Below are 27,390 nucleotides of genomic sequence, written 5' to 3'. Positions count from 1 at the left end.
AATTGTGGTTGTTATATCTTCTTAATAATGCCTCAATACCCCCTCACTGGGATGGGACATTCTTTTCAAATTCAAAGCTACTCTTACCCTAAACCCTTTAGCTCCTGCTACAGGCCACCCCAGACCTGGCCCTGAATCCTCTATCCTCCCCCTTCCCCCCCGACAAAGTTAATCCTGTAGTAGGGGACACTTCTTTTCCCTCCATTGCTATGCACCATTCCCCTATCCTTGTTCAGAACCCCGTCTTTGTTCCCTAATGTCCCACAACGCCCCATCACTGACAAACACCTAATAGGCTTAAAACACGTCGTACACAAACTCCTTTCTTCTCGTCTCTCACAGCCTACCCACTCACCTTTTAATACACCCATCCTTCTGTTTATAAAGTCTAACGGCTCATACCGTTTAGTACAGGACTGATCCTGACATGTGCCATTCCCAACAACTTACTTGGACAGTTTTGCCCCACGGATTTTGGGATAGCCCCCGCTTCTTCGGCCAGGCCTTAGCTCAAGACTTCTCTGAACTTCCCCCAGCCTCTAGCACTTCAACACAATATGTGGATGGCCTGCTCCTTTGTAGCCCCTCCTGTGAGGATTCAAAGGCCCACACTGTTGCCTCCTTAATTTCCTGGCTTCTAGGGGATATCGATTGTCCCCCAGCAAGGCCCACATTTCTTCCCCTTCAGTCACCTACTTCGGAGCCCGCCTCACCCCCAACACCAGAGAAATAATGGTGGATCGTAAGAGTCTAATTTCTGAACTCCCTACTTCTACCACAAAGAGTGAAATCCTTTCTTTCTAGAGTTTGCAGGGTATCTTCACCTATGGATTCCTAACTCTGGCGTGCCAGCAAAACCACTTTATGAGACAGCCAAAGGGGATCCTGCCATTCCCTTAGATCCCACAAAGCCCATTCATTCTCCCTTCCAGTGATTAAAAGCTGCTCTCCTCGCAGCCCCAGCTCTATCCCTCCCAAACCTATGTCATCCTTTTATCCTATACGTCACCAAAACCCAAGGATTTGCTCTCGGAGTTTTGGGACAAGAGGCAGGAGATATTTTCTCCCCAGTTGCATACCTCTTTAAACAACTAGACACCACAGCTCAAGGATGGGCCCCCTGTTTATGGGCCTTGGTGGCAGCTGCCCTTTTAGCACAAGAAAGCTCTAAAGTAACTTCTGCACAACAAACAGTCAAGACCTTCTCAGTCATAAGGCCATGCCAATTCTCTCCCCTTCGCACCTACAATTATTCACCTTACTTTCATTGAAAACTCCCAGTTCTCCTGTAACCTCACCCACCCTTAAATCCAGCCACTCTCATCCCAAAGCACTCACAACCCTTAGAACACAATTGCATGGAGGCTTTAGACCTCTTTCTCAATTCCTTTCCACACATCTCCCTGCATCCCATTATGCGGCCCCAACATACATGATTCATAGAAGGGAGTGCCACCTCCATGCCCGCCCCCCAGGTGGGTTATGCCATAGTAAATCTAACACACCTCACCAAGCTGCCCATGGAGCTTCATCTCCCTTGGACCCCACTTCTCCCTCTAGCACTCACTCGCTCACGAGCTGCCCCCACAAGCCCACAGGCCTCAGCCCCTTCAAGCTTATGTATGGCAGACCCTTCACTCTCACACCTCTCCCTTCCAGCTCATCGTCTTTATGCCAGTATCTTCCTACTCTTTTGCTCATTAGGGACCTTCTTCGGGAACAGGCCAACCTTCTATTACCTCATCCTTTCCCCACCACCCCCTCAGATTTAAAACTGAGCCCAGGATAGCAAGTGTATATTAAAACCCGAGTCCCAAAGTCCCTCTCACCATGCTGGGAAGGGTCTTATACAGCACTTCTCACCACTCTCATGGCAGTAAAAGTACTAGGAAAGGCCCCTTGGAATCACTTACCCTTGGTAAAACTAGCACCTGAGACTTTACCCAAAGAATCTGTTAACACCAAGCCAGAGGGGTCCCTCTGCTCAATTCCCAACCCAACACCTCCTTACACTTCGTCCATTTTAGGATCCACAAAACTAAAAATCTCCAGGACCTCCACTCTTCCCCAGTCCCAGAAGAGGGCTGATCTTTCCCTCAGCGATTATCATCTCACTCTTGCAGACCCGCTTCATGTCTTTCACACAAGAGCTACTCCAAGACTGGTCCTGACCTGCTATGGCAGGTTTGCCGTCATGGAACATGATAAGTACATGCCACCCCATGTTTCCTAACCTTTATCATACTACCTGTTCTACTACTTGCTATAGGATTGGCCAGTGCTGCCCCAAAGGAGTGTAACATTATAGGAAGATTTCTCTTGGCACGTCTTTACCTCCACTCAGTAGGGTGCTTCTTAGCAATTTCATTGTGGCAATGTACCCTTTAAATTCTTTTGGCCCCCCCAACGCTTTGTATCCTTCCCGTGTTTTTCCTCCTATCTCAATGCTCCCCCTTACCTGGAACATGGAGGTTCCAGATCTGCAGGGACGATGCAGTCTTCAGTGAATCAGACTGGTCCTCAAGTGATTCATCTGTCTCCCACTTCACAAGAAATTTTTTGTGGTCACCCCCCCACCATCGATGCAGCCTGCAACGTTTCCACAAATGTCTCTTCACTTTCCTCTAATCTCACCTCAGTGGGGAGTGTCAGCATTGTGCAGGGCCTGCCCACACTCTGCCTCACTAACACCAAACGCTACTGCTCACTTACCCTCTCCTCATCCATGCCCTAAAACAGGAATATATTTCCTTTGTAAAACTATGTTATCCTGCTGCCTTCCCCTTAACAAGATTTCTTGCATATTCATTTGGCTCCTTGGGACATCACTGTCCAGACAGATGGAGGGATGGAGATGGAACTAGGACTAACTTTGCACCCCCCCCAGAAAGTGCCCCCTGCTCCCGTAGGGCACTAATTGTACCTTTTTTAATTGGGGCAGGGATCCTTCCTGCAACTGGGACTGGCATAGTGGGTCTTGCTACTGCCTCTCAATTCTATCAAAAATTCTCAGAAGAACTAAGCATAGACAGCATCTCCTCCCTCCAGTGACAGGTCACCCACTCGTGACAGTTGCTTTACAGAACTGTCAGGCCCTTGACTTCCTTAAGCCGAGAAGGAAGGCACCTGCCTCTTCTTGGGGGAGGAATGCTGTTATTATGTAAGTGAGCCTGGGGTGATCCCAAACAATTTAAGCCATTTCACTGAACCCTTGGATACCCTGGCTTATGCCCCTACTAGGGCCCCTCACTGTGCTGGGACTCATCCTACCCTTTGGTCTGTGTCTCTTTTTGTGTTTCTCTAATTCCTTGCAGGAATGAATGCAGGCTTTCACCAACCAAAACGTTGCCGAATTGCTCCTGTGAGGAGGATATCAGCCCCTCAGAATCAGCGACCCTTCCCTGGAAGAATACAGTCTCCCCACATGAAACCAATACCCCGCCAAATAATTGTTTTACCTGCCAGCATAAATCTTTTATTTTTTCCATACCTTCACCCATCTCCAGCAGGAAGTAGCTTCAGAAGAATGAGACCTTCACCCCTTTTCCCTTCTCTTTATTCTTAAAAACCAGGAATGATGGATTTTGGATGTGACCAGTGCCATTGTGCACACAATAAGCACAAAATACCCACTGGCCTTTTCTCCCCTCCCCCCTTCCTTTTTCAAGAAGCCTCGTGACTTCTGCAAAACAGAAACCCTTTTGCTTCCACAAGGGCTCAGTTCTCCATCCTGGTCGCGTAGTTTCGGCATTAGCCTAATGCCCCACCTTGATGCCCTTAGTGCCCTATATAAGCTCTCTCACCCCCACATCTGGTGCTGTCCTCCATTTTGAGGGCAGCCCCAGGCTCCCCACCACTTTGAGCGTAGCCCGGCAGATTTTCTTTTTCTTTAATAAAGCTTGATCAGTACCTGGTGTCTTGGCTCACTTTCTTTCATCTTTGACCTCAAATTAACTTTGGGATGTTCCAGAGGGCCCTGAAACTTCTCAAAGGATCTATAAAAGAGAGCTATTAAAACTAATTGGGGGCTGGCTGGTTAGCTCAGTTGGTTAAAACACAGCCTTATAATGCCGAGGTCACAGGTTTGGATCCCTGTACCAGGAAGCCACAAAAACCCCCCAAAAGACAAAGCAAACAAACAAACAAAAAAACCTAATTGGGCCTATGTGGTAAGTTAAATTATATGGGAAACATTGTCAAATAAGCAGTGATGTTTATTCCTCTTTGAGTTATTTTTATATGGATATGTTCCAAAATTGTGTAAAGTTCCTAGAAATCTGATACGTCTTGATAAATATGCTATCAGTCACAATTTCGGTTGTTTTAAATTGTTGTATGCCACAGAAATAATCAATTTTGGGGGGCCAATTTGTAACTCTCATCAAATCTTTAATTATGGCCATGTTAAGTCTTCATGTCCACGGTTAATTGCTTTATTCCAATGTTCTTTCTGAAAGTGCTTTGCAAGCAATTATAACCCTAAAGTGTTGTGTCTTCAAGGAAGTTCATGTAAAGAATAAAAAGAACTGATAAGTACAGGTTTCTAATAACTTTGAGTTCATACCATTGAACTGAACTTCTAAAATTCTAGTGAGGAAACTGATAAGTTTGTGGAACTATTAACCAAGATCAGAGCAAGAATTTAATTACATGAAACTAATTGAAGATTATGGTTTTTAGGGCTTCTTTATTTAAAACATTGCTGGATCTTTTAATGTTTTGTTTTCTGGATTTAAGGAAACTTTTTTCTCTAAAGCCATCTTTAGCTTATAGAAATTTGGTAAAGCATACTCTTATAAACAAAAAATTAGAATATTTACTTTTCCTCTCTACCTGATTTATCCAGAATTTAGAAACTATTCATGAATATTCTTATTTTTATGGCAAGATGGTTATTTACTTCAGTTTATTTATTTATTTATTTATTTATTTATTTTTTTAAAAAGATGACCGGTAAGGGGATCTTAACCCTTGACTTGGTGTTGTCAGCACCACACTCAGCCAGTGAGCTAACCGGCCATCCCTATATGGGATCCGAACCCGTGGCCTTGGTGTTATCAGCACCGCACTCTCCCGAGTGAGCCAGGGGCCGGCCCATTTACTTCAGTTTAAAGAGAATCTGTTCTCTTTAACAGGATACAACTGGAAACATTGATTATATTTTTAAAGTTTCAACTGGAATGCCATATTTGAAAATGCCTAGCTTTAAGGATACCCAGCCTTCCAGCAAGTGAGTAAGTTGTCACCTTGTGGAATGTTTAGGAACCTTAAGATATTAGATACATCAGGCAAAGTCTAATGTCTGTGTTGGATTGGCTTGCTAGCATCAAGAGGTTTTTAAAAGTCTCATCTAATATTCCTTGTCAAAATTTCCAGCAGTGCAAATTTAAAAGAAGCTTATGTGGTTATTCTTGCTGCACTCATGTAAATAACCATGCAAATTGGTCTTACCATGATTATCTTTGGTAGAAATGGGGGCAACTGTAGAGAGAAAAATTATGTTTCAAAAGAACACTATAGTATACTTGTTATTAGATTGTAGCCCTGTTCATTGTTTTTGAGTTTTTATTATCTACCTGCACACTGGACTAGATTCTGAATTCTTTTAGTTTTCTCTAATATCAGGCTAAAACTCTCCAACAAAGAAATGAGAACTGCTCTTTTCCTGAAGCCTGATAAGCCAAAGCTGGACAACTTAATGTAGATTTCAAGGGAAAGTCTTATGACTGATGTGTGGGCCATAAAGAGAGATCACCAAACAAACCTGATGCCATAACCAGAGACATTCAACCTGCAACCCAGGACAAGAAGTTGCCAACTTCATGCTGTGGACAGCTTTTCCCGAGACAGTCAGGATAAGACCTTCTGTCATAATGAGACTCTTAACCCTCTAACTTTTTCCTTATGCCGACCTCTTTCACTTGGCAGAATAAAGTTGTAGTTAAAATTTTGCAATCAACAGTGTCTGCAAGTGACTTGCAAATTGCCATTTCTTGCCTTAGTTTAACCCTGTCATGGGATGCCAGGTTACCTACCAGCTGAATAGGGTGGAGTCTGTGCAATTGCTAACACTTCTCACAGTACACGGATAAATACATTGGGTACTGCAGAGAATCAATTACAAAAAATTAGCAAACAGGCTACATGGTTAAAATGGGCAAACTACTCATCTGGTTATCTGATTTCAGTCAGTTTGGTTCATGGGGACCCTGGCTAAGGAGGATAATCCAAATTCTTGGTAATTATTCTCTTGATAGTCATAATACTTATCTTCCTGGTGCACTATATATTCTCTCAAAAGTTTTAAATGTTTGTATGCAGCCATACGTCAAATATCAAATGGTCTCTCTTTGGCAGGAAAAACAAAAACTGAAAGAAATGCACGATAAGGAGGACACCTTAACCTATGAATGGTGTGCTGAGACTGGGAATCTGGAATGATGATAACCGAGAGCAGCACTGATGACCTAAGTTTTGGTCACTCTCTCACCTAGGTCACAGCCCGACCAGAAGGGGGGAATTGTTAAATAAAAATTATACAAGGCCATTGTCTTGGACTAAGTCTCTGCATTAGGTCTCAACAGACCAGACTAAAAGTCAAGATGGAGTCACCCATGCTAAAGTTCTATGTTATCAAAACCAAACTAAGTTGTCTGACCTTCTGAGAAACCGGGAGAGGTGATAACAGCCAATGTTCCAAACAAGCCAGTTTAAATCCTCAATAGCCATGGTAATGAAATTTCCTCTGCTTTAATCCTTACACAAGAAGACAGCCCGAAGTAAGGTGATGCTAAACAATCAATTATTTTTCTATTGTTTTGTCTCCTGTCCCCACTTACAGGGAAAGTAACTTTGAAATAACCAATCCACTTTTCGTTGTTTGTTTCTGGTTTTTCAGCCCCTTTTCTGTCTATAAAGTTTACCTCTTTTGCTCAGCTCAATGGAACATTTAATCTATTTTATGGGGTGAAGTATTGCCTGATTCTAGAACCACAATTAAAATCTTTAAACTAAAGAAAGAAAAGAGATTAATTTGTCCTTTTATACCCCAAATAAAGCAAAGGAAGATTGTAATTGTAATCATGGGCCTACAATTGGTTCTGAGGCAGCAATAAGAAATTGTCAGAACACCCCCACTGGACTGTCTGCCCAGTGGTCCCCATAGCAAGGGGCTGCAGGAAAACCTCTTCTGTTCTATCTGAGTTCCCAATTCTGAAAAAGCCTGGGACTCAGTATGACTCACATGATTGAAGACTCCTCCCTTTGAGCTGGAGTCGGGGGTGGGGGCAGGGTGGTAATAACTGCATATTACTTAGTATCGCATTTGATCAAGGATAAAAGGCGTATGGAAGCTTTACAACAGTCTGGTGCTTGATGTCTTGAAATTTCTGTTTTAGTGTGATCAAAAGGATCAGGGCATGGTGCCGTCCAGAGAAGTGCACCATTTCTAATTTCAGCAGTTCTGACAACAGTGGCCCACTGTCTGAGTTATCAAGTAACTTTCTTGATAATTGGCTGTCTAGGGTTTGGGGGGATTTAGTGATAAAGTCTGTGGTCCAGAATAAAGATGCTTCCTATAGGACAAAATAACAGTGAATATGGCTGTAATATGGAGCAGGACAATGGCAGGTTTGACCCTAGGTTGTTTAAACAAAGGCATTTCCCAAAGAACACAAAGTACTCCTGGTGTGAATTCTTTGAGATCTTATCTTTCTTTGCATTTTTTTCTTTTTCATTTCTGGGTAGAATGAACTTGAAGAATCAAGTAATATATCATGGCCATGGGGAGGTGATTTAGCAAAGCAAATAGTCCCATTCATGATGCTGGTTTGAGGCTACCCCTGAATGTGTGTATTTAGAAAGAAGCTACACTTCAGGGGAAGAGGGATTATTCTTCCCCAATTCCACCCAAGATTCATTATCAAGCCATCAAAAGGTAGAAAAGTCAAGGGTTGATGACTTTTTTGATGTCCATACTCTTCTACTTCAATAGGGACCCTGAAGGAACAGGCTGAAGTGCTTTTCCTGGGAGAAATTTCTACTTTACTTCTCCTGTCCTGGACACTTACCCAAACCTCCCTGAATCCAGAGCTCAGACTCTTGTAACAAGACCATGAATTGTCCTTGCTTTGCTTCATCATCAGCATATTTCCTGATTTTTCTCTAACAGTGACTGGTTTTGATTTTTTCTGTGGCTGGTAAAGGTAACTGTCCTTTATCTTCCCCCACAGAGGTACTAAAACTGACAGTCTGTGGGATTTCCCCCATCTGGTGTTGGATCTCTCTCACTTTAGTGATAGTCGACGCCATGGGACCTGGTGCTTGGTCAGGCCTGTGAAGGGACACTCACCACCTCTGCTCTCGTCTTCACCTTTTTCTGTGTCGGTCTTGATCTGCTCCTCAAGATCCTCTGGAGACACATAATAGTTCTCCTCTGGCATCTCGGATTTGGGCCGGCAGTGTCCACAACAGCAGTTGCAGCAGCAGCACAGACAGCAACAAAAATAGCAGCCCGTCAAGAGGCCGATGACGACAAACAGGGTCTGGGGAGTACAGAGGCAAAGCAAAGTGGGGTGAGGGGCAGTGGAGTGGGGGAGGACCCCAGAAACCAAGTCTGCACCCATGTACCCCACAGACCCCATTCTCACCCTCATGCTTACTTCGTGTAAGAACTGTCTTTTTAGTTTCCTTGGGAATCAATTTCCTTGTAAAGTTTTGCCTTTAAGTTAGACCCAGAGAAAATGACTTGTAGCCAAAGTAACGAAGGAAGGCATCTTCTGTGTTCTTAAGTTATTGTGGTCGTTATTGAGAGCAGAGCAAAGCAAAACAAAAATCAACCAACCAACAAAACCCCCACAGGTCGAATGAGCTAACCAAGCTGCCCTGCCCCCAAAACAAATCATTCTCCCCAAAGAAGAGCTATGTCTTACCTCCCCGTCCCACGCCCACGGTCCTATTAGTCACCAAGTCCAGTAGAGTCTCTCTCCTCCAGATCCCTCGCATCCTCCCCTCTCTCTATCCCGGCGGGTAGGGCTTTAGAACAGATCCTCATTCTCCCTGCTCTGGACACGTCAGCAGCCTCCCACCTGGCCTCCCTGCCTCCACTCTGGCCTCCCTCCAATCCATCCTGCACAGCGCCGCTAGAGTAAACTTTCCGAAATACACGTTCTCTCGGACCTACGCAGCGACTCTCCTGCCTCTCAGATAAGCCTGAGCTCCTTATGGTGGTGATCTGGCCTCTGCCAACCCTCCCTCATCTGCCCTCTCCTTGCCTTACACCTCTGCTCTCCCTGTGGATTCATCTGCCTAGATGTTTCCTCCCGTTCCCCTGTCACCTAACAGATACCCACCTAGTAAGGAAGACTCACATCAAAGATCCTTCCTGCGATATCTTTCCTGCCCCTGCCCCTAAGTAGTAACTTCCTCCTTTATGTCCCAATTGTACTCCATGCAAACTTCTACCTTGGTGCTTTTTTTGTGGACACTTTTGAACACTGATCAATTAATGGGTCTGTCTCATTTTACTAGCCTGAGAGCTTCTTGAAGGTTGGAAATATATGTTGTCATCTTTCAGTCCCTCCTATTTAAGGATTTAGTACCTGGCAAGTGGTAGACACTTAACAAATACCTACTCTATATTAATGTATATACAAAGTAATTAATAAACAAATGATTTGTTCCTCCCAGTGAACAGCACCATGATTTCCCTACAAATATAAAAGATTTGTTTGCTAAATAATTTCTCTGTACTCCCCCAAATTGAAGTTAAAAGAAGCCCATTTTTGTGAATTAAGTAAAATCGATTTATGATTTTATTAAAAACATTTGAAATAGAAAGGAAGTAGTTTATACATCTTCAATCAAGATGCAGATTTTATCTAATTAACGTGCAAGGGAAATAAAAGATAAAGTTCACTGGGCTGGCGGGTTAGCTGAGTCATTTAGAGTGCAGTGTTATAAGACTGAGGTCAACAGTTTGGATCCCTGAACCAGCCAGCCACCAAAAAAAAAAAAAAAACATAAAGATCATCTGTGCGCCTTGCACTGCTTCAGTAACTTCAGATAAAAATCTTAATGTTGTTGAACCTCCTCTGTCCCAGAACTCCAGCCATCAGCTCTGGCCCCAGGTGTGGGGTGCAGCCTCCGGTGGCTGGAATGGGGGAGCTCGAGTCACACCCTCAACCTATAATCTCTTTGCTGTGGATACTTTACATTTTCAGAATCTTAGGTAAATTACTCTGAAAACAAAACTGCCAAGCCTCCTCCTCAGCAAATGCCTCTAAGACTGTCCTGTGCACTGTTCCTGAGCCACTGCCCAAGAAGCTCCTCCCTTCTTTACCTACTTTTGCCCTTTCTGTTTTTACTGTGAAATTCGCATATTATTCTCTTCTCTGAAAATTTTCTTTTCATTCATATCCTGTTGTATTCTTTAATTATTCCAATGAGACTGTTTTCAGGAAATAATCTGGCCTTATCCTTTACAGTGCTGAGCACACTACTGGGCACAAATAGATCTCCAATATTTTTTAAAATACATATTTTTGATGGTACATTTATTCATTCATGTAGTGCATATTTAACACATGATTGCTATGTGCCAGGCCACTCTGATGGGCACCGTTTTATTGGGCTTTGGCGCAAGTAGAAGAGAAAGATATATTTTTTGTGCATTTATTTTTAAATCAAAACTTTTTTTGTATATTTCTTGCACTCCTCGGCATATTCTGCTTGTCTGTATGAATTTTGATCAATTCTGTCAAGTTCCTAGAAAAGGAAACCTATTCTTATTTTTACGCAGGCAGCCCCGGTATGTAATCGGGCGCACGTGTGTAATTATCTGGACCTGCTGATGTGCCTTCCCGTGAGAGTGCCATGCCTGGAGGCTGGGTTCCCATGTAAGCCCCCAAAAGCCCATATTGATATATGTGTTCAATCTACTGTCATAAATGACATGGTCAGTATGTACATTCCCATTCTGAGTTCCAAACCTGCTTGGCAGGAACTTATCTCCCTCCCAAGTCTTCAATAAAAGAAAAAGGAGTTCCAGTGGGAATCCCAGGTATCCCCCAGAAAAAGAACTCTGGGTATCACAAAAAGCAAATGAGACTTCAGGTTGCAGACTCTCTCTGCATGCTTACTTACGTACAAAGGCATATTCTCTCTTCCTGCATATATAAAACTTGAATTTAGCGAGATTCACTGGAAGAAAATAGCCATCAGCATAAAGCCTGCCCTTTTGGAGATTTGGGTTTTTATTACTATTATTATTACTAATTAAAACTCACATGAATGTAAAGTGAACTTTCCACAAAATATGCTGGTGTGCTATATGTATGGCACATATGTAAATATACTTTTATCAGACGATAAGGGTATCAAATTCATAAACAAATATAAAACCATCACCAAACATACATATATTAGAAATTCCTAGGAAACCAAACAAAGTTTATTGTGCAAATGTCAATTCTGATTGCAATAAGTCCTGTTGCTTTTTTCTTGACCAGATACTCATTTCTGTCTCCCCCTCCTCTTTCTGTCCCTCCAATTCCCTGTCCTCCACTACTTAATTCTCACCTTTCCCCCGTCATTTCCTTCTCTACTACCTCAGAGCAGGCTTCCTGTGAGCCTATGACATAATTACCACTCATTCTCCCAAGTATTGTGTTTGATGATGTAGCCTATGCTAAAATAGTAAAGTACATGGCTAAATTTGTCCTATAATAATTTATTAAACAGTTGTCACACTAATAAATTATTTTTGGTTTTGAGCAATGAGTCAGTTCTTAATTAGTCATTATGGGGGGAAGAGGGGAGGGAGGGCAGTCAGAATTAACCTGAAGCTCCAAATTCAAGTATAATTAGTGTCTAGAAGTATTTTAAGTTATGCTGTATTTTATAATTATTTGATGAGCTTCAGCAAAAACAATCCCCAAATAACAGCTTTCACTGAAAGCAATATCTCCTTTTACTAACAAGAGCTTAATAGTCATAAGTTAGGCTTTCTTTGAAATGGAGGCTAAAAGAATGAATAATATCACGGTCTTCCGAGAAATTGTGTTTAAAGAAAAAAAAATTTCTGATTCACCTTTGCCCACCAGCTAGACAGCATGAAGTAGGCATTAACATTTTCATCTCCAAATTGCTCGGCCACGTAGAGTCCCAGAGATCCATACTTGTCATATATATCTCTCTTTGAGATGTTGGTAAGTATTGTGTGGGCATTGTTGATTTCTTTAAACTTTTCAGCAGCATCTGGATCATTTGGATTCTTGTCTGGATGGTGTTTCAGGGCTAATTTTCTTTAAAAATAAAAAGAAAAAAGCAAGGACAAGTGTTATTTGACAAGGATTATGATGACATTTTAGAAGGGCACTGTTCATTTGTACAACCTTTATTCATGCAAATACTGTGAAAGGATAAGTTTCACATTAGTGGTGATTTAATTAGGAAATAAGTTATTATTAAATGGTGTTTCTTGTTTCTAATGTGCAGACACAATAGTGTTATTTCTCCCCTCGCATCTGCAAAGGAATTCTCAATAGCTGCATAGTTGTGGAGCCTGAGAATTTTTGCAGCTGGCAAATATGTGAAGTTTCTCTTTAACTGGAGGCTGATCAATAGCCTGCCCCACCATGCAGAGGCCTTTAAGAGTTCTAGCAACAGGATCAGTTAACACCAAAATTCCATTTAGAACTAGAAGAACTTTACAGAATTAACAGAACTTCATGTCTTATATTCAAAAAGTTAAACTCAACTAATCAAAAAAAAAAAAAAAACTCTCATTTATATACTCTCTTGAACAAACATTAGGATCCCTTCAGAAATCTTCCACAAGTCCTAACTCCCTTTGTTTTTCTGAACAAATCCTGTGACTACCTTCATACTCAAATGCATTTGTGGCCTCTTTCCAAATAGGTCTTTCCACTTCAAGCAATCTGTAGAAATTTACTTGTGAGTACAAAACCCTCTGTCCTCTGTGGATCATAAAAAGTTCCTGAAGCATATGGGTATATGCTCTGCACTGGGGGTGGGAAGTGGGGAGGGATTTGGAGGTGTTTATTCTTTAGTTATACTCAAGTATAAAAGGGATCTTATAAAGTGGATGTAAAAACAGAGTGGTGATGGACAGATGCCTGGCTGGTGGCTGTTTCCCTCATTTCCCCCTACAGACAGATTTAAATAATGATTACACCATGTTCAAAATGAGTCTGCTGTTTTTTTCACTAAAAAGTCAATTAATTTTATGACTTTATGCTGAAAATTCCACATGACTTATTCTCCCTACTGTGCTGTAGGAATATACCTTATACTTTTGTTTATTGTATTGATTTAGATCACATTTTTTTCATTTTAATACAGTAATAGTAGTCCAGAGGTAGAACAGAAACATGAAGTACACCTTATAAATCAATCTACATGATAAACTAAACAAATCACACCAATGTTAGGAATTAAAGTATTCCTGATTAGGAAGTAGGTGAATATTTAAGCAGCTCAGCATCAGGATGCTTTAAAAGTACCAAAATATTTAAAGACAGAAATTGTGGTATATAATCTAGTCCAACCGTGAACTCAGAATAAAACAATGAGGGTTCATTTTAAATTTATTTAACCAAAACATTTTCCATTCTTTTTGAGAGATGTGTGGGGTATCTATAAGTTCTTATAGATGAGACCATTGGAGACATATTTTTTACATGTAGAATTTATTGCTAATAGCAAAAATGCCTATTTTGTCATTTTCTTTTTATAACGTTCACTATATGCCACCACTATTATAGTAAGCATGTTATAAATATTAATTCATTAGTCTTCACAACAACCCTGTGAGGTAGGTGTTGTAATTATCTTATTTGGTAGATGAGGAAATTTGGTCACTGAGAGATTAAGCCATTTGCCTAACATCACACAGCTAACAATGAAAGTCAGGCTTTGAGCACAGGCAGTCCGACCCTGACCACATGCTCTTCACCACCACTATGGTGCCTCCTATGTTTATATTTTCAAATTTAGGAAGTAAGGTGCACAGAATGTGTAGTAGGCTATTGTAAGGATTTTGGCTTTAGTCTGGGTGATGCAAGAAGCCACTGGAGTGTTTTGAGAAGAGATATGCCCAGACTTTAGTTTTAGAAGGATCGCTCAGTCTTGGAGAGGACAAAGGCAAACACGGGAGACTGTTCTAACAGACTCTTGTTGCAATCCAGGCAAAACTCATGGTGGTTTGGACCAGTGTGGTAGCGGAGAATATAGTGAGAAGTGGTTGGATTCTGGATATATTTTGAGGACTACCTGATGGATTCGATGTGGGGTGGGAAAGAAAAAGCAGAAGTTTTGGCCTGAGCAACTGGAAGTTTGGAGTTAACATTTAACAAGATGGCAAGAGATTTTTTTTTTTTTTTTTTGGTAATGGGGAGCGGTTTGCTAGGATTCTAAAGTTCTATTTTGGACTCCTTTGGGATTCCTATCAGCCTTCCAAGTAGAGATGGAGATAGAGAGACATGAGGCTGGAGTTCAGGCAAGAATTACTGCAGGAGATATACATTTGAGAGTTCTCAGCAGGTAGATGATGTTTAAAACCATGACACCGAAGAGAGACCCAAGAGAGTGGGTCCAAGAAGTCCAAGGACTGAGCTTTGGGAATGGATAATCAGAAAAGGAATCTAAGAAAGGACAACGATGCAGAAGGAAAAGTCCAGAGTACAGAGTCTTGGGATCCAAGTGAAGAAAGTATTTCAAGGAGAAGAGTGATCATCTGTGTCAAAGACTGCTGACAGGTCATTGAAAGAAAGTGAGCTGAAACGCCGGGTACCGATCAAGCTTTATTAAAGGAAAAGAATCTGCTGGGCTGTGCTCAGAATGGAGAGCAGCCCCAGGCCTGCAGGTGGGAGAGCTCATATAGACTGTAGGGAAGGCTGATGTAATCAGGGAGGGAGTTGGTGCTGGAGCGGAAGATAAGGCTGGCGGATGCAATCAGGTGGAAGGTTGCACCCATGTGGAAGTGGAGGAGTTTCTATTTCTCAGAAACCACGAGGTTTCTTGTAAGGGAAAGGCTGGTGGCTATTTTGTGCTCAGTGTGTATAAAATGGTGCCGGTCACATCCAAGATGGTGCAGGTCATGTCCAAGATCCCTCAGTCATGTAAGATGAGGACTAAGAATTGACCACTGGATTTAGTGATATAGAAATCCTTAGCAACCTTCACATGCACACACACATGTATACATACATACCCACAGAGACACACACAGACAATGGTATATATGTCTTTATATAGGGAAAAATAAAACAGAAAAATAAGCAGAAAAGAAATAGGAACATGGAATGTTATAACCAAAATTAACAGTGCTTCTAACTGCACATTGGGATTACAAGTGATTCTTTGTTTTATTTTTGTTTATTATAAAAACTACTCATATTACTTGTGTGTTCCCCCCCCCCCAAGCATTTTAAAGCTCCAGTCACAAATTTTGTTCTCTGTGAATAGCTGGAAGTTCAGAGTTTGTTCTCTTAAGTGACCCATTACGAAATTAAAGTTGGGGGAGGGGAGGAGGAAGAAGGAAAGAAAAGTACTCAAACTGCAATACGATGATCTTCTGATCTTCGCAAAAAAGCTTCCAGTGGATTCTTTAAGCTCATTACTTTTAAAGGCGTAATATTCCTGGAATTCTCACTCTGTGCCCTGGAATTCTAATGGCAGCATTCCCCCTAATATTTCCAAAGACATCATGACAAGGCCAGTCAAATGAAAGGACTGTTACTTCTGCCTTGAAAGGAAGAAATCCCTGGAAAATGCCTCTTTACATACATATCCTTGTTTCTAGGGTTCAGTTGTAGACTGATACACCCTACCCAAGACTTAGCCAGAGACGCCTGGCTTCCTGTCATTTTTAAAGCTGTTTGGATCCTTGTCAGCTCACGAGGGCAGATGCACTCAAGCCATCTATCATGCTCCTCTAACAATGGAGTTGGCAAATTCAGAGGGCTGGAACACCTCCATTTGTAACAAATCCAATGCCTGGCCATCAGCAGCATTTGGACTCCTCTTGGTAGATACTCTTGGCTCTGAAGAATCCTCAGGAAATATGGCAAGCAGAGGCAGGTGCCAAAATGAAACAACTGCTCAAGGAGATAGTTTCTCAATGCCCCACCCTACTGTCAATTGTCTATAGAGCAAGAAAACATGCATGGAATTTAGTGTTTAAGGAAGTGCTTGGAGTACATTTAAATATTCGTTTTATTTTTAAGGTATTTCTACTCATTTTAAAGGTATTTCTTGGCATTTCTAATTTTACACTTTAAAGTGATAGAACATTCAACCAGAATGTAAGCCTTTAGTTTTAAATCTCTCTATACTCTTAGTCATCTGTTAACGTGGAATGGCTATAACTAATACTAGAAGCAGCACTCAATGCCTCTAATTTCCACTTCAAAATGCGATGACAGCTGTCAACTAAAATGCACAGTGAATTCAGTGAGTGGCAGACTAGATAAACATCAGGTTTATAGTTGTAATTATCGAAGTCCCCAAGATCTACCTATTTTAAGACAACGGAATAATTTGAAAAATTGTAATGTTTTGCCCTGTTCTCTTCCTTGCCCTGTCTAACATCCTCAGACCTACCTACCTACTCTCTATCAGTTTCTGAGTTGCCTCAGGCCTGATTCTGACCATGTTGTCCCAGCTCTTGAACAAATCTGTCTCTGTGGGGTTGGAATGTCAGAGGAGAACTTCCTGTTTGGGAAGGTTGGCCTCTGAGCCAAGAGCCAAGGGAGTCAAGTGCCCCCATGGCATGGCTGTGGGAATAGCTGCCTTTCCCCACTCAACATGTTTTCAGCTACTTTCTCCAATTACCTTCTGCTACTTCCTATTTCAAAGATTTCCCCAGTGCTATCTGACTTTCTGCTTAACTCACTCAGCTACAAAGTTTATTGCCTCTACAATCTCCCAGAAGAAAGACACCTGCAGCCTATGAAGAAAAAGTAGGGGCGGAGGCACTGATGTCTTTCCATATACTAGAATCTTTGAAACTATCCTCATGGCAGAGCCAGCATCTACTGCAAAGGATATAGGCCCCAGCCATAGCAGAGAGAACAAAGTCTGAGCTCATATTAGATGTAGACTATTCTTTCTAGAAAAAATTGGCTATTATGGGAGAGAGACTGGTGGTAGAACAACGAGCTGCCACAAACCAGAGGTTGCAGGTGAAAACAAGATTAGTAACCCGCTGACATATGGCAAGTGTTGTGTCTATGGACCCAGAACATCCAATAGTCACCATAATAGTGCAGGTTAACTGGAACTCCTGTGCCCTCTTGGACTCCAGCAACACCCAAGTGAAAATATGAGAAACCGTTATATGAGTTCCAATACATTCTGTTGCATTGGAACTCATATAACGGTTTCTCATATTTCTCTCTACTATGGTCAGGGCCTATATCCTTTGCAATTCAAAGGTTCTAGGATACACACACACACACACACACACACACACACCTCTCACATTGTGATTTATGATGATGAGGCTGATATATATGTCATTTGGATATTCTCTAAGTGCATTTTAGTACTTTACAACTTTTAGTTTGGTTTTCGAAATTTGTGGTATTTAAAAAAGTGTATATTCTGTATGTGAACGCTTTGTCAGTCATGTGTATTATATGCATCTTCTCCCACCCTGGGGCTTTGTTGTTATTACTTTCTTGATGGCATCTTTTGATGAACAAAATTTCTTAATTTTAGTTTATTGAACTTATCAATCTTTTCCTGAATTCAGGAAGATATTGTTCTATACATTCCATATATCTCTAAAATCTTTATTGTTTTGCTTTTCATATGAAAGTACATGGTCCATTTATAACTGACTTTCTAATGTGGTGGAAGGTAGGAGTCCAAGCTCAGTTTATATAGATATCCAAATGTCGTAGCACCATTTATTTTAAAAAAAATTCTTTCCCTGGATTTCTGGGTTGAAATTCTGCTCCATTGGTCTATTTGGTTATTTCTGGCCAGCAACAGTCTTAAATAAGACACTTTAAAATACGTCTTAGTATCTTTAAGAGCAAGTTCTTCCTCATCCTTTAAGAGTTCTCTGACTGTTCTGGATCCTCTGCATTTACATATAAATTTTAGAATTAGCTTGTCAACTTATACACATGTGCATGCATGCATGCACACATCTGCACAAACGCATTCACACAACCTATTGATATTTTCATTGCAATTGCATTGACTCTATAGATTAATTTGGACACTGACATTTGTAAATGTTGACCTATTTAGATCTTTTTAATGACTCTCAAAGTTTTATAATTTTTACCATCAAGGTCCTACATATATTTTATTGGATTTATTCCTAGGAGCTTAATTTTTTGGGGGGGCTTAGACACAAAAAATTTCTCCTAATTATTCATTGCAGATTTAAAGAATTTTTACATGTTGATGTTTTTTATACTGCAAACTTCCTAAGCTCATTTCTTAATTTTATTAAGTTATATTTTCTTTTGGATTTTCAACATGTACAATCATATAATCTTCAAATAATGATTGACTTTTTCCTTTCTGATTCTTAAATCATTTACATTTTTCCTTATCTTACTGCCCTGGCTAAGGCCTCTTGAACGATACCAAATAAGAGTGGCTGTAGCAGGCATTACTCTTCTTCTACTAATTTACTAAGAATGAATCAACTTTGAATTTTATCAAATGCTATTTCTGTATCTATTGAGAAGATACGTTGTTTTTCTTTTAATCTGTTAATGTGATTGAGTTTTTTTTACATTAAATGAAGCTTGTGAGAGAAAGGAACTGAGGCCACGGGGGTGGGGGAAGGGGCGTTTAGAGAGAAATTGGTAAAGGGCCACAAAAAATGATTATGTTGTATGATGATAAATATAGTAATTATCCTGAGTTGAGTATCACGTATTGCACACAGGTATTGATGTTCAATGCTGTATCCCACAGATATGTACAATCAATTATGTTTCAATTAAAAATAAATATAAATAAATGGAAACTTCTAGGTATTGAAATATGTTATGCAATGAAAATAAATAAATAAATAACTACATAAATAAATGAAACTTGTGTTCCTAGGATAAACTCAATTTATTCATTATGTACTTTTAAAATGTATTGCTGGATTCAGTTTTCTAATATGTGCATTTAACTCAATAAATTTACCTCTATGTACTCTAACTGCATTTCATGTCTTTAATATGTGGTATTCAGTTCTAGATATTTTCTAACTTCATTGTGGTTTGTTATTTTACCCATGAGTTATTTTAAAATATACCTCTTAATCTTTAAACGTATGGGAATTTTCTAGTTACTTTTAATTCTTTGTTATCTAGCTTAATTGCATTGCCATTGGAGAACATATTCTGTATGAAATCCTTCAAAATTTGAGATTTGCTTTATGTCTCCTTATTTTTATAAATGTTCCATGTGTACTCGAAAAGTATATTATGTATGAGTACACGTTGGGTGCTTTGTTTCTATATAAGAACATTTGATTTTGTTGTTAATTGTTTTGTTCAAATCTTCTATATCCTTAGCCATTTTATTGATCTATCAAGCAAAGTGTGTTAAAATCTCCCACTGTGACTTTAGGTTTGCAAACTACTTAAAACTCCATCACTTTTTGTTCTGTGTATTTTAGGCCATGTGTTTTGGAAGCATACAAATTTACAACTGTTACATATTCTCGATGAACTGAACTTTTGTGTCATTATGAAGAATCCCTCATCTTTGCTTTGATTTTAATAAAGCTATAACAGCTTTCTTTTGGTAAGCATCTGTATAGCATATCTTTTCCCCTCCTTTTATTCTTAAATTTTATGTACCCTTAAATATTAGATGTGTCTTCTGTAAACACTATATAGTTTTGGTTTTTTATTCAGCATGATATTTTTTTCTTTTAACTGAAGCCTTTTGTCTATATTTATTTTAATATAATTACTGATATTTTTCCAGTTAAATACCATGTCATTTTACCATCTAAAATATATTTCTTTTTCCTCTCCTTTCTTGCCTTCTTTTGAATTGATGCTTTTTCATTATACTACTTTTCTCCTCTGTTAGTTTAAAATTTACCTGTTCTTTTACTATTCTTTTTAGAGTCTTTCTAGAGATGACAGAACCATTTATTTCTCAAAGTCTAATGTTAATGTACTTTTGTCTTCCACTAAGATAATATACAAATCTTAGAACACTAACACTGTTACTCCCTTTTCAACTTACGTGTTGGTAGCATGTACTTTATCTAAATCTTTTAAACCTTGAAGAATTGTTATTTCTTATGATCAGCATTTAACAATATTTTATACAATAAATATTTGTGTACATTTACTCACATATTTGCCATTTTTATTGCTATTTGTTCTTTCCTGCATCTCTGACCACCCATCTGGAATCATTTTTCTTCTGCTTATGAACACCTTTTTATATCCTTTAGTACAAAACTGCTGATGATTAATTCTCACAGATTTTTTTTTAAGCTTAAAATGTCATTATTTCACCTTTAATTTTGAAGGGTGTATAAGTTCATAGGTGATCAGTTGTTTTCTCTGATCACATTGAAGATTTCAGTTCACTGTCTTCTGGCTTCCATTATCTTGGTTTAAAAGTCAGCTGTAAGTTGAGTTGTTGTTCTTGAAGGTGGGCCATATATCTTTCCTTTTTTTCTGTTTCACCTTTGGTTTTCAGCAGTTTTCCTGTGATGTGCCTGTGTGTAGAGTTCTTTTTATTTATTCTGCTTGGCTTTTATTGAGTAAATGCGGGTTAATTTCTTTCGTGACCTAGAAAATTCACATATCTTATTTTTCCAATGGCTTCTTCTCCCATTCTTTTTCTAACTCTCCTTTTTAGACTCCAACTGCATATATTTCCAACTTTTTTCATAAATCTTTTATGTCTTTTCACTCTGTTTTCTGTCCTCTTGTAATTCTTTCTGGCAATTTTCTTCTGACCTGTCTTCCAGGCAGCTCTCTAACTTGGTAAATCCAATCTTTGAGTTCCTGAGTTTGGTTGTTGCATTTTTTTAGTTGTAGAATATTTTCTTTTTCAAGTCTGAAATCTCCCTTTTCAAAATTTTCAGTATAATGAATATTCTCAATCTCGTATTTTATCTTCTTGATTATAGTCATTTTAAAATCTAAAATTACCATATAACTTCATGTAGGTAGTTGAGAGGATGTTGAATGTTCCCAGCACAAAGAGGTGACAAATATTTGAGGTGATGAATATGCTAAACACCCTGATATGATCATTGCACACAAGATAATTGTATTCAAATATCATATTGTACTCCATAAATATATACAACTATCATGGGTCAATTAAGAAAAAAATAAAAAGAAAAAAAATTTCAGAGACGGAAGTAGATTGGAAAAAATAATAAAATCTATATCCGATAATTCTAATATCTGAAATAACCATGATTCTTTTTCTATTATCTCATTTCTTATGATTCTTATTCTTATTTTCTTGACATGTGTGCTTGATTATCTCTCTGCGAGAGCTACTGTATTTTTAAAAACTTTTAAAGAAATAATGTGGGAACTAAAATGTTACCTCATATCCGAGAGCATTTTTATTTCCTATTTTCCTGATTTCTGGGGACCTTTACAAACTGGTATCATTTTAATCCAATATTAGGAATCAAGAGCTCCTAAGCTACCCAGATGACTCAAAGTCCAGTTACAGTCCATATAAGACTAGTGTTTCTATTACCTATTTCTCTATAACAAGCTTCAATAAAGTTTAAAGTTTAGTAACTTGAAACAGTAAGCATTTTGTTTATGTGCTCATAATGTTGTCATTGGGCAGGACTTAGTGGGGACAATTTTTCTTGACTCTATTTGACATTGGCTGGAGCAGCTCAGTTGGAGCTGAAGGACCTATTTCCAAGATAGCTTCACTTACGTGCTGGTAAGTTGGTGCTGGCTGTGGCTGGGAGCTCAGTTAGCGCTGTTGGCTGGGGACTCTGTTCTCCTCCATGTGGCTTCTTCACATGCCTAGGTGAGGTTTCTCACAACACGATGGTCTTGAGGTAGTTAGATTTCTTAAATGGTGGCTCACTTAAACTAGATAGCAAAAGCTGAAGCTGGTAGGCTTTTTTGAAAGTTAGGCACAGCATCACTTTTGCTACATTGGTTAAATCAGGTCAGAGAGCCAGCCCAGATTCAAGAGGACTATGTGAGGACATGAATGCCAGGGGTCATGGTTTGTTGAGAACCACGGAAGTAATTGTCAACCACAGATGGTTTGCTTCCAGTTTACTCTTTGTCCTCAGCTGCAGCACTTTTCAGTCTCAATAAAATTGTAGGAGCCTAATCCTTGCCGGGCTAGTGTCCAAGTTTTTCCCCCTTTTCTCTGTAGAGCTGTTTGAAGTCCTGCTCAGCCTTTCAGCTTCTCTTCTCTCAGGTCATGGCCTGGTTAGCTGTAATTCTTTACTCTCAAATGCATTTAAGGTGTGTATACACACACACACACACACACACACACACACACACACACACACACACATGTATATGTATGTTTTTCTTTCAATTTTTCTAGTTGCTCTCACCAGGAGGGAGAAATAGTACAAATTACCTAGTCAGTGATAACCAAAAAACTCCTGATTCAGAAACTCCTGCACGGCAGCCCCCTCATTGCTGTGAGCCTCTGGACAGCCTCACGCTCTGAGGACTTTCCCTCTCATTCCGCCCCTCAAGTACCACCCAAGAAAGCTTGTTGTGTGTTACTGCCTCTCATGTCACATCTTTTCCCTTTATCAGCCCCCAAATCCCTGAAATCCCCCACAACCTCTTCATACATTTGTACCCAGTGCAGCTGCCCTCCCCACAAGCAGCTTTGATGCAGTCTGCTGCTGAGAGCCTGAATGACAGTGCCAGGGGGCTCAGGGAGGTAGGACCCCTGGGCCAGAACAGAAAGGTCAGGGCACCATTCGTCTTCATGCTGCAAAGAGTGACGCCATTGCTACCCTGCCGTGTGATTATTTCTGAAACACCACTACCATAGTGTATGATCCATGTGCTTTGATCACCAAGGCCTCAGTGAGGGCTCACTGAAAGCCACATTACACAGCCCCATGATTTCCTCACATTTGCCGATGGAATATCTGAGCAGCTCACACTGGCAATTGTTAGGGTGTTCTCCAGTTTTCTAGGAGCCACAGTCACATTTGTGATTCAAGACAGACAGCATAAGTTAACTAAAGGAATCATAATGATCTGTTTCAGGTAAACGGTCTGTTCCCTCAGGGAGAATTGCAGGCAGAGTCAAGTGCTGACCTCTAGTGGCAGTGGAGACAGTTACCACTATACGAGGGGAATTCGAAAATTCATGGAAAAATAGAATCAAACGATAATACAAATCTTTCCATGTACTTTCTGAAGTCCCCTCTACTTCAATGATTCCTTGATAAATATCTTCCCAAATTTTACTACAGTATGTATTGACTTGATTTTATGAGGCATTACACTTCAATGTCTTTTAATATGAGTTAAAAATACAAAAATACTTAAGCTTTCAAAAAGTCCAAATGCCATTTGGTAGAGCTTTGTTTTAGATAGTTTTCTGGTCACTACAATTCTTTTCTATGGCTGATTAAGAGCCAGCTCTTTATTTTTCCTAATAAAGTGGAATAGACAGGGATATTTGTGCAAACACAATAAACAAAATGTGTTCAACGTTAGCCCTATTTGTCTACACCAATCATAAAGTACTACTTAAGGGGAATGAGGGCCTGAAGTTCTGATGCCAGTAGGTCACTGATGGCTTCAGCAGGCCACTAAGATCTCTGTGTGCTGTGTTGTAATTCCTCTCTTCCTCCAGCCCACATCTCACCCAGAATTTGAAGTCTACATTTGCAGTTTAAGACCTCTGTATCTAGCTCAAGTTCCCAACAAAAGTTTCTGGGCCTCTAACTTTATGATATTCCCTGGAGGGAAATTTGGATTCCTTTTTTTCAAGGCCAGCAATCTCTATGGAACTTGAATGCCAGAGGGGAATAAGACTGAGATGTAGGAGAAATGACTATAGAAACCTCCTTAGACCAATACTTCGTCTTCTCCTTGCAACAGCCGCTCCCACCCCTGGTTCTGGTCAAAGCTCTCAGCAGGCACTTGCTCTCTGCAGTCCTTTCTCCTGCTGGCTCCTGGCTCAAGCTCCAGAGATGGTGAATGGTGGCAAAGTTCCAAGCAGGTCCTGCTAATTTCCAGAGGCAGTCCTACTTGTTCTTTTACTGCACTCCCAGTGTCTTCGTCCTCTAGGCTTCTCAGTGCAAAAATAAATAGCATTATCTTTTGGCACATCTTTTCTTTTTCTGTTTTCAAGATATTCTTTGACTTTGAACAGTTGATTATGATGTGCCTTGGTGAGTATCTATTTAAGTTTATCTTACTTGATCATCATGAAACTTCTTGAAATGCACAGGTTAATATTTTCATCAAATTTGGGAAGTTTTCAGCCACGACTTTTTCAAATATTCTTTCTGTCTTTTTCTCTTTCTCCTTTCCTCTGGGACTGCTGTTCTGTGTATGTTTGTATGTGTGATGGTGTACCACAGGTCTCTGAGGCTCTGTCCATTTTTCTCCATTCTTTTATCTTTCTGTTCTCAGACTAGATAATCTTAATTGACCTATGTTCAATTTCACTGATTCTTTTTTCTGCCTTCTCAAATCTTCTATTGAGCCCCTCTAGTGAATTTTTTGTTTGTTATTGAATTTTCAGCTCCAGAATTTCTATTTGTTTCCTTTTTATAATTTGTTTCTTTATTGATATTCTCTATTTTATGAGGCATCATTGTCATCCTTTTCCTTTAGTTTTTTATACATGATTCCTTTGGTCTTCAAATATATTTGAATTTGCTGACTTAAAGTCTTTGTCTAATATGTACAAAGTTGATGCTTCCTCAGAAACAGTTTCTATTGATTTATTTTCCTGTGTATGAACCAGACTTATTTATATGCATACCTCATAATTTTTTTGAAAACTGGACATTTTAAATATCATAATGTGGCACCTGTACAAATCAGATTCTCTCCTTTACCCATGGGTTTTGGTTGCTGCTTGTTGTAGTTATTGCTTGTTTAGTGACTTTTCTAACCTAATTTTGTAAAGTCTGTGTTCTTACGTGTGGCCACTGAAGTCTGTGTTTCATTAGTTTAATAGTTAGCTAATGATTAGACAGAAAACTCCTTAAATGCTTGTAACCAAAAATTTTCCAGTCTTTGCAGATAGGCTGTGTGTGTCTGGGCACACCTACAACACTCATGCAGGCAGTTTACAACTCTGTGTTAGCCTTGGCCTGCTTGAACTGAGCCTCAAGGTCAGTCAGAGGTGAGAGTTTAGGGCTTGATGGCTTATAGATGCCTAGGATTCTGTCAGAGCTTTTCAAAGCCCTCATTCCCAAAGCTTCTTATTCCCCAGCCTTTTCTCCCAAGTTTTTTGGTGAGTTTATTACTTACCCCCTCTGTTATCCATTGCCTCTGGCAGCAGTGATTAAAATATTTGCCTACGGGCCTGCCTGTGGCTCACTTGGGAGAGTGTAGTGGTGACAACAACAAGTCAAGGGTTAAGATCCCCTTACCAGTCACCTTAAAAAAAAAAAAAAATTGCCTACAAATGTTTCAACAACCTCCCTCCCCCACTCCAGATAGCAGCTTTAGTGCTGGGTAAGTTCTGATATAGGTGAGACAAGACAAGCCTTTGGATTAGGTCTTCCAGGGGGCTACCAGACAGATCAACGACCAATGACAGTTCTTTGCAAATAAGGATTTTTCTGATTCCTCTGTTACCAGTACTAGTACCGGTACAGGGAATATGGGCACTTATTTTCAAGGCTACTGCTGAGCTTGGAAGCAGGTATGTGACTAGTGCAAAATTTGCTGTTCTTACTGATATTTACCTTTTTTTTTCTTTAAATAAGTGCACCCTGATTGCTGCAAGCTTTTGATTAGTTTTCAGATCCCCCAAAAGTTCATTCTGACAGTTCTTGTCAGATTTTTAGTTACTTTCATGGAAGGTCAAACTTTTGGAGCTCCTTATCATTTTTACTGATAGCACTTCTTATTGATAATTTTAATATCTACACCAATTTCAGTAAAATATACTAAGTTTTATAGAATAGATACCGCTTTGAAAGTATACTTTTATTATTTATCCTTTTGTTTCAAGAATACTGGCAGACATAAAACAGACTTAAGGAACATTTTGACACCTAATAGATGTAACATAATTTTCAGTGGGGTCAAACAGTGTTGCACCTTCATGCTCCTGCTTGTAAATTTGTGGTCACATAATTTCTTTCAATTACTGTATTAGATTATTTGACTGGATGCTCATTGCTAAAGCACTCAGGAAAATAAACATCATTTTTTCTTACTGAAATATTCATTTATGCTTTCAGGCATGCACTTGTTCACCAATTATTTATCAAGCACCTGGTCCATCAGGCATAGTTATCGGTGCAGGGTATGCAGCAGGTAACAGATGCTGAATAATGACATGATTTTATTTTTATCAACGGATTTCTAAAGAAGCAGTTGGATTTATCCTTTAGTATTTCCAGAGATCCATTGCATTACCTTATGATGTAAAAAGACTCCTTTTCAGATCTTACCGTTTTAACCATCAGCTGTACCGAACCTTGCTAGTGAATACAAAAAGCTACTTCTATACAGCACAAAGACAGACACCCCACTAGCCGGGATGGCAGTCGTTCACTGGGTATGCTGATAATGGACCCATTTCTCCAGACTGTTCTGATCTTGAGTCTCTGGGCTCATTTGGAATTTCTCTCCCTTCCTCTGTCTTTAAATCCCAACCTGGACCTGAGAACCCAGAACTTCGTCCCCAGCCTTCCCTCTCAGACATTAACCTTTGCTTCATTCTCCAGTATGGCTCATCACTCAGATTCTGTCCTGTAACCCTGTGGAATCATGGTAGCTGTTCTGAAGTCAGAGAACACAGTGATTAAGTGCAGTGAGCTCTGGAGTAAAACAACCAAGTCCAGGGTCAGCTCCACTACTTACTGCTCTGCCTTTGATCAGCTACCTAACCTACCTTTCTAAGTCTCAGTTTCCTCAAGTGTAAAATGAACATAATTTTAGTACCTACAAGACAGTGAGTGATGTGAGGACTAAATGGAACAATGAATACAAATTACTAAGCACAGTGTCTGGCACACGGTAAGCATTCCATAAATGTTGGTTATTTTTATTGTTCTTGCTATTAATGACTGAATGTGGCTCTTGAGCTTGTCCTTCTGGCTTTTCTTTGGTTACCCTCCATATAAATTGGCACTAATTGTGCTAATATTGCAACTGTACTCACTTTCTCAGGGAAACCTTCTCTAACCCCCTAGTCCAGATCAGCTATCTT

At 39.8% G+C, this 27,390-nt stretch overlaps 1 protein-coding gene across 1 annotated transcript in view; it reads right to left on the bottom strand.

Annotated features, from left to right (window-relative positions):
- DNAJC5B (DnaJ heat shock protein family (Hsp40) member C5 beta) overlaps positions 1-27,390 on the bottom strand; it is a 57,745-nt gene that overhangs the window by 18,288 nt on the left and 12,067 nt on the right. The window contains exons 2-3 of the mRNA XM_063080133.1: positions 12,089-12,302; positions 8,372-8,543 (exon numbers count right to left, since the gene is read on the bottom strand). Coding sequence (XP_062936203.1) covers positions 8,372-8,543; positions 12,089-12,302 — 386 coding nt within the window. The remainder of the gene's footprint in view (positions 1-8,371; positions 8,544-12,088; positions 12,303-27,390) is intronic.

Source organism: Cynocephalus volans, chromosome 15, assembly GCF_027409185.1.
Source record: "Cynocephalus volans isolate mCynVol1 chromosome 15, mCynVol1.pri, whole genome shotgun sequence".
NCBI lineage: Eukaryota > Metazoa > Chordata > Mammalia > Dermoptera > Cynocephalidae > Cynocephalus > Cynocephalus volans.
Note: the sequence above shows the minus strand (reverse complement) of the source record. Positions and strands in the feature narration are given on the sequence as shown.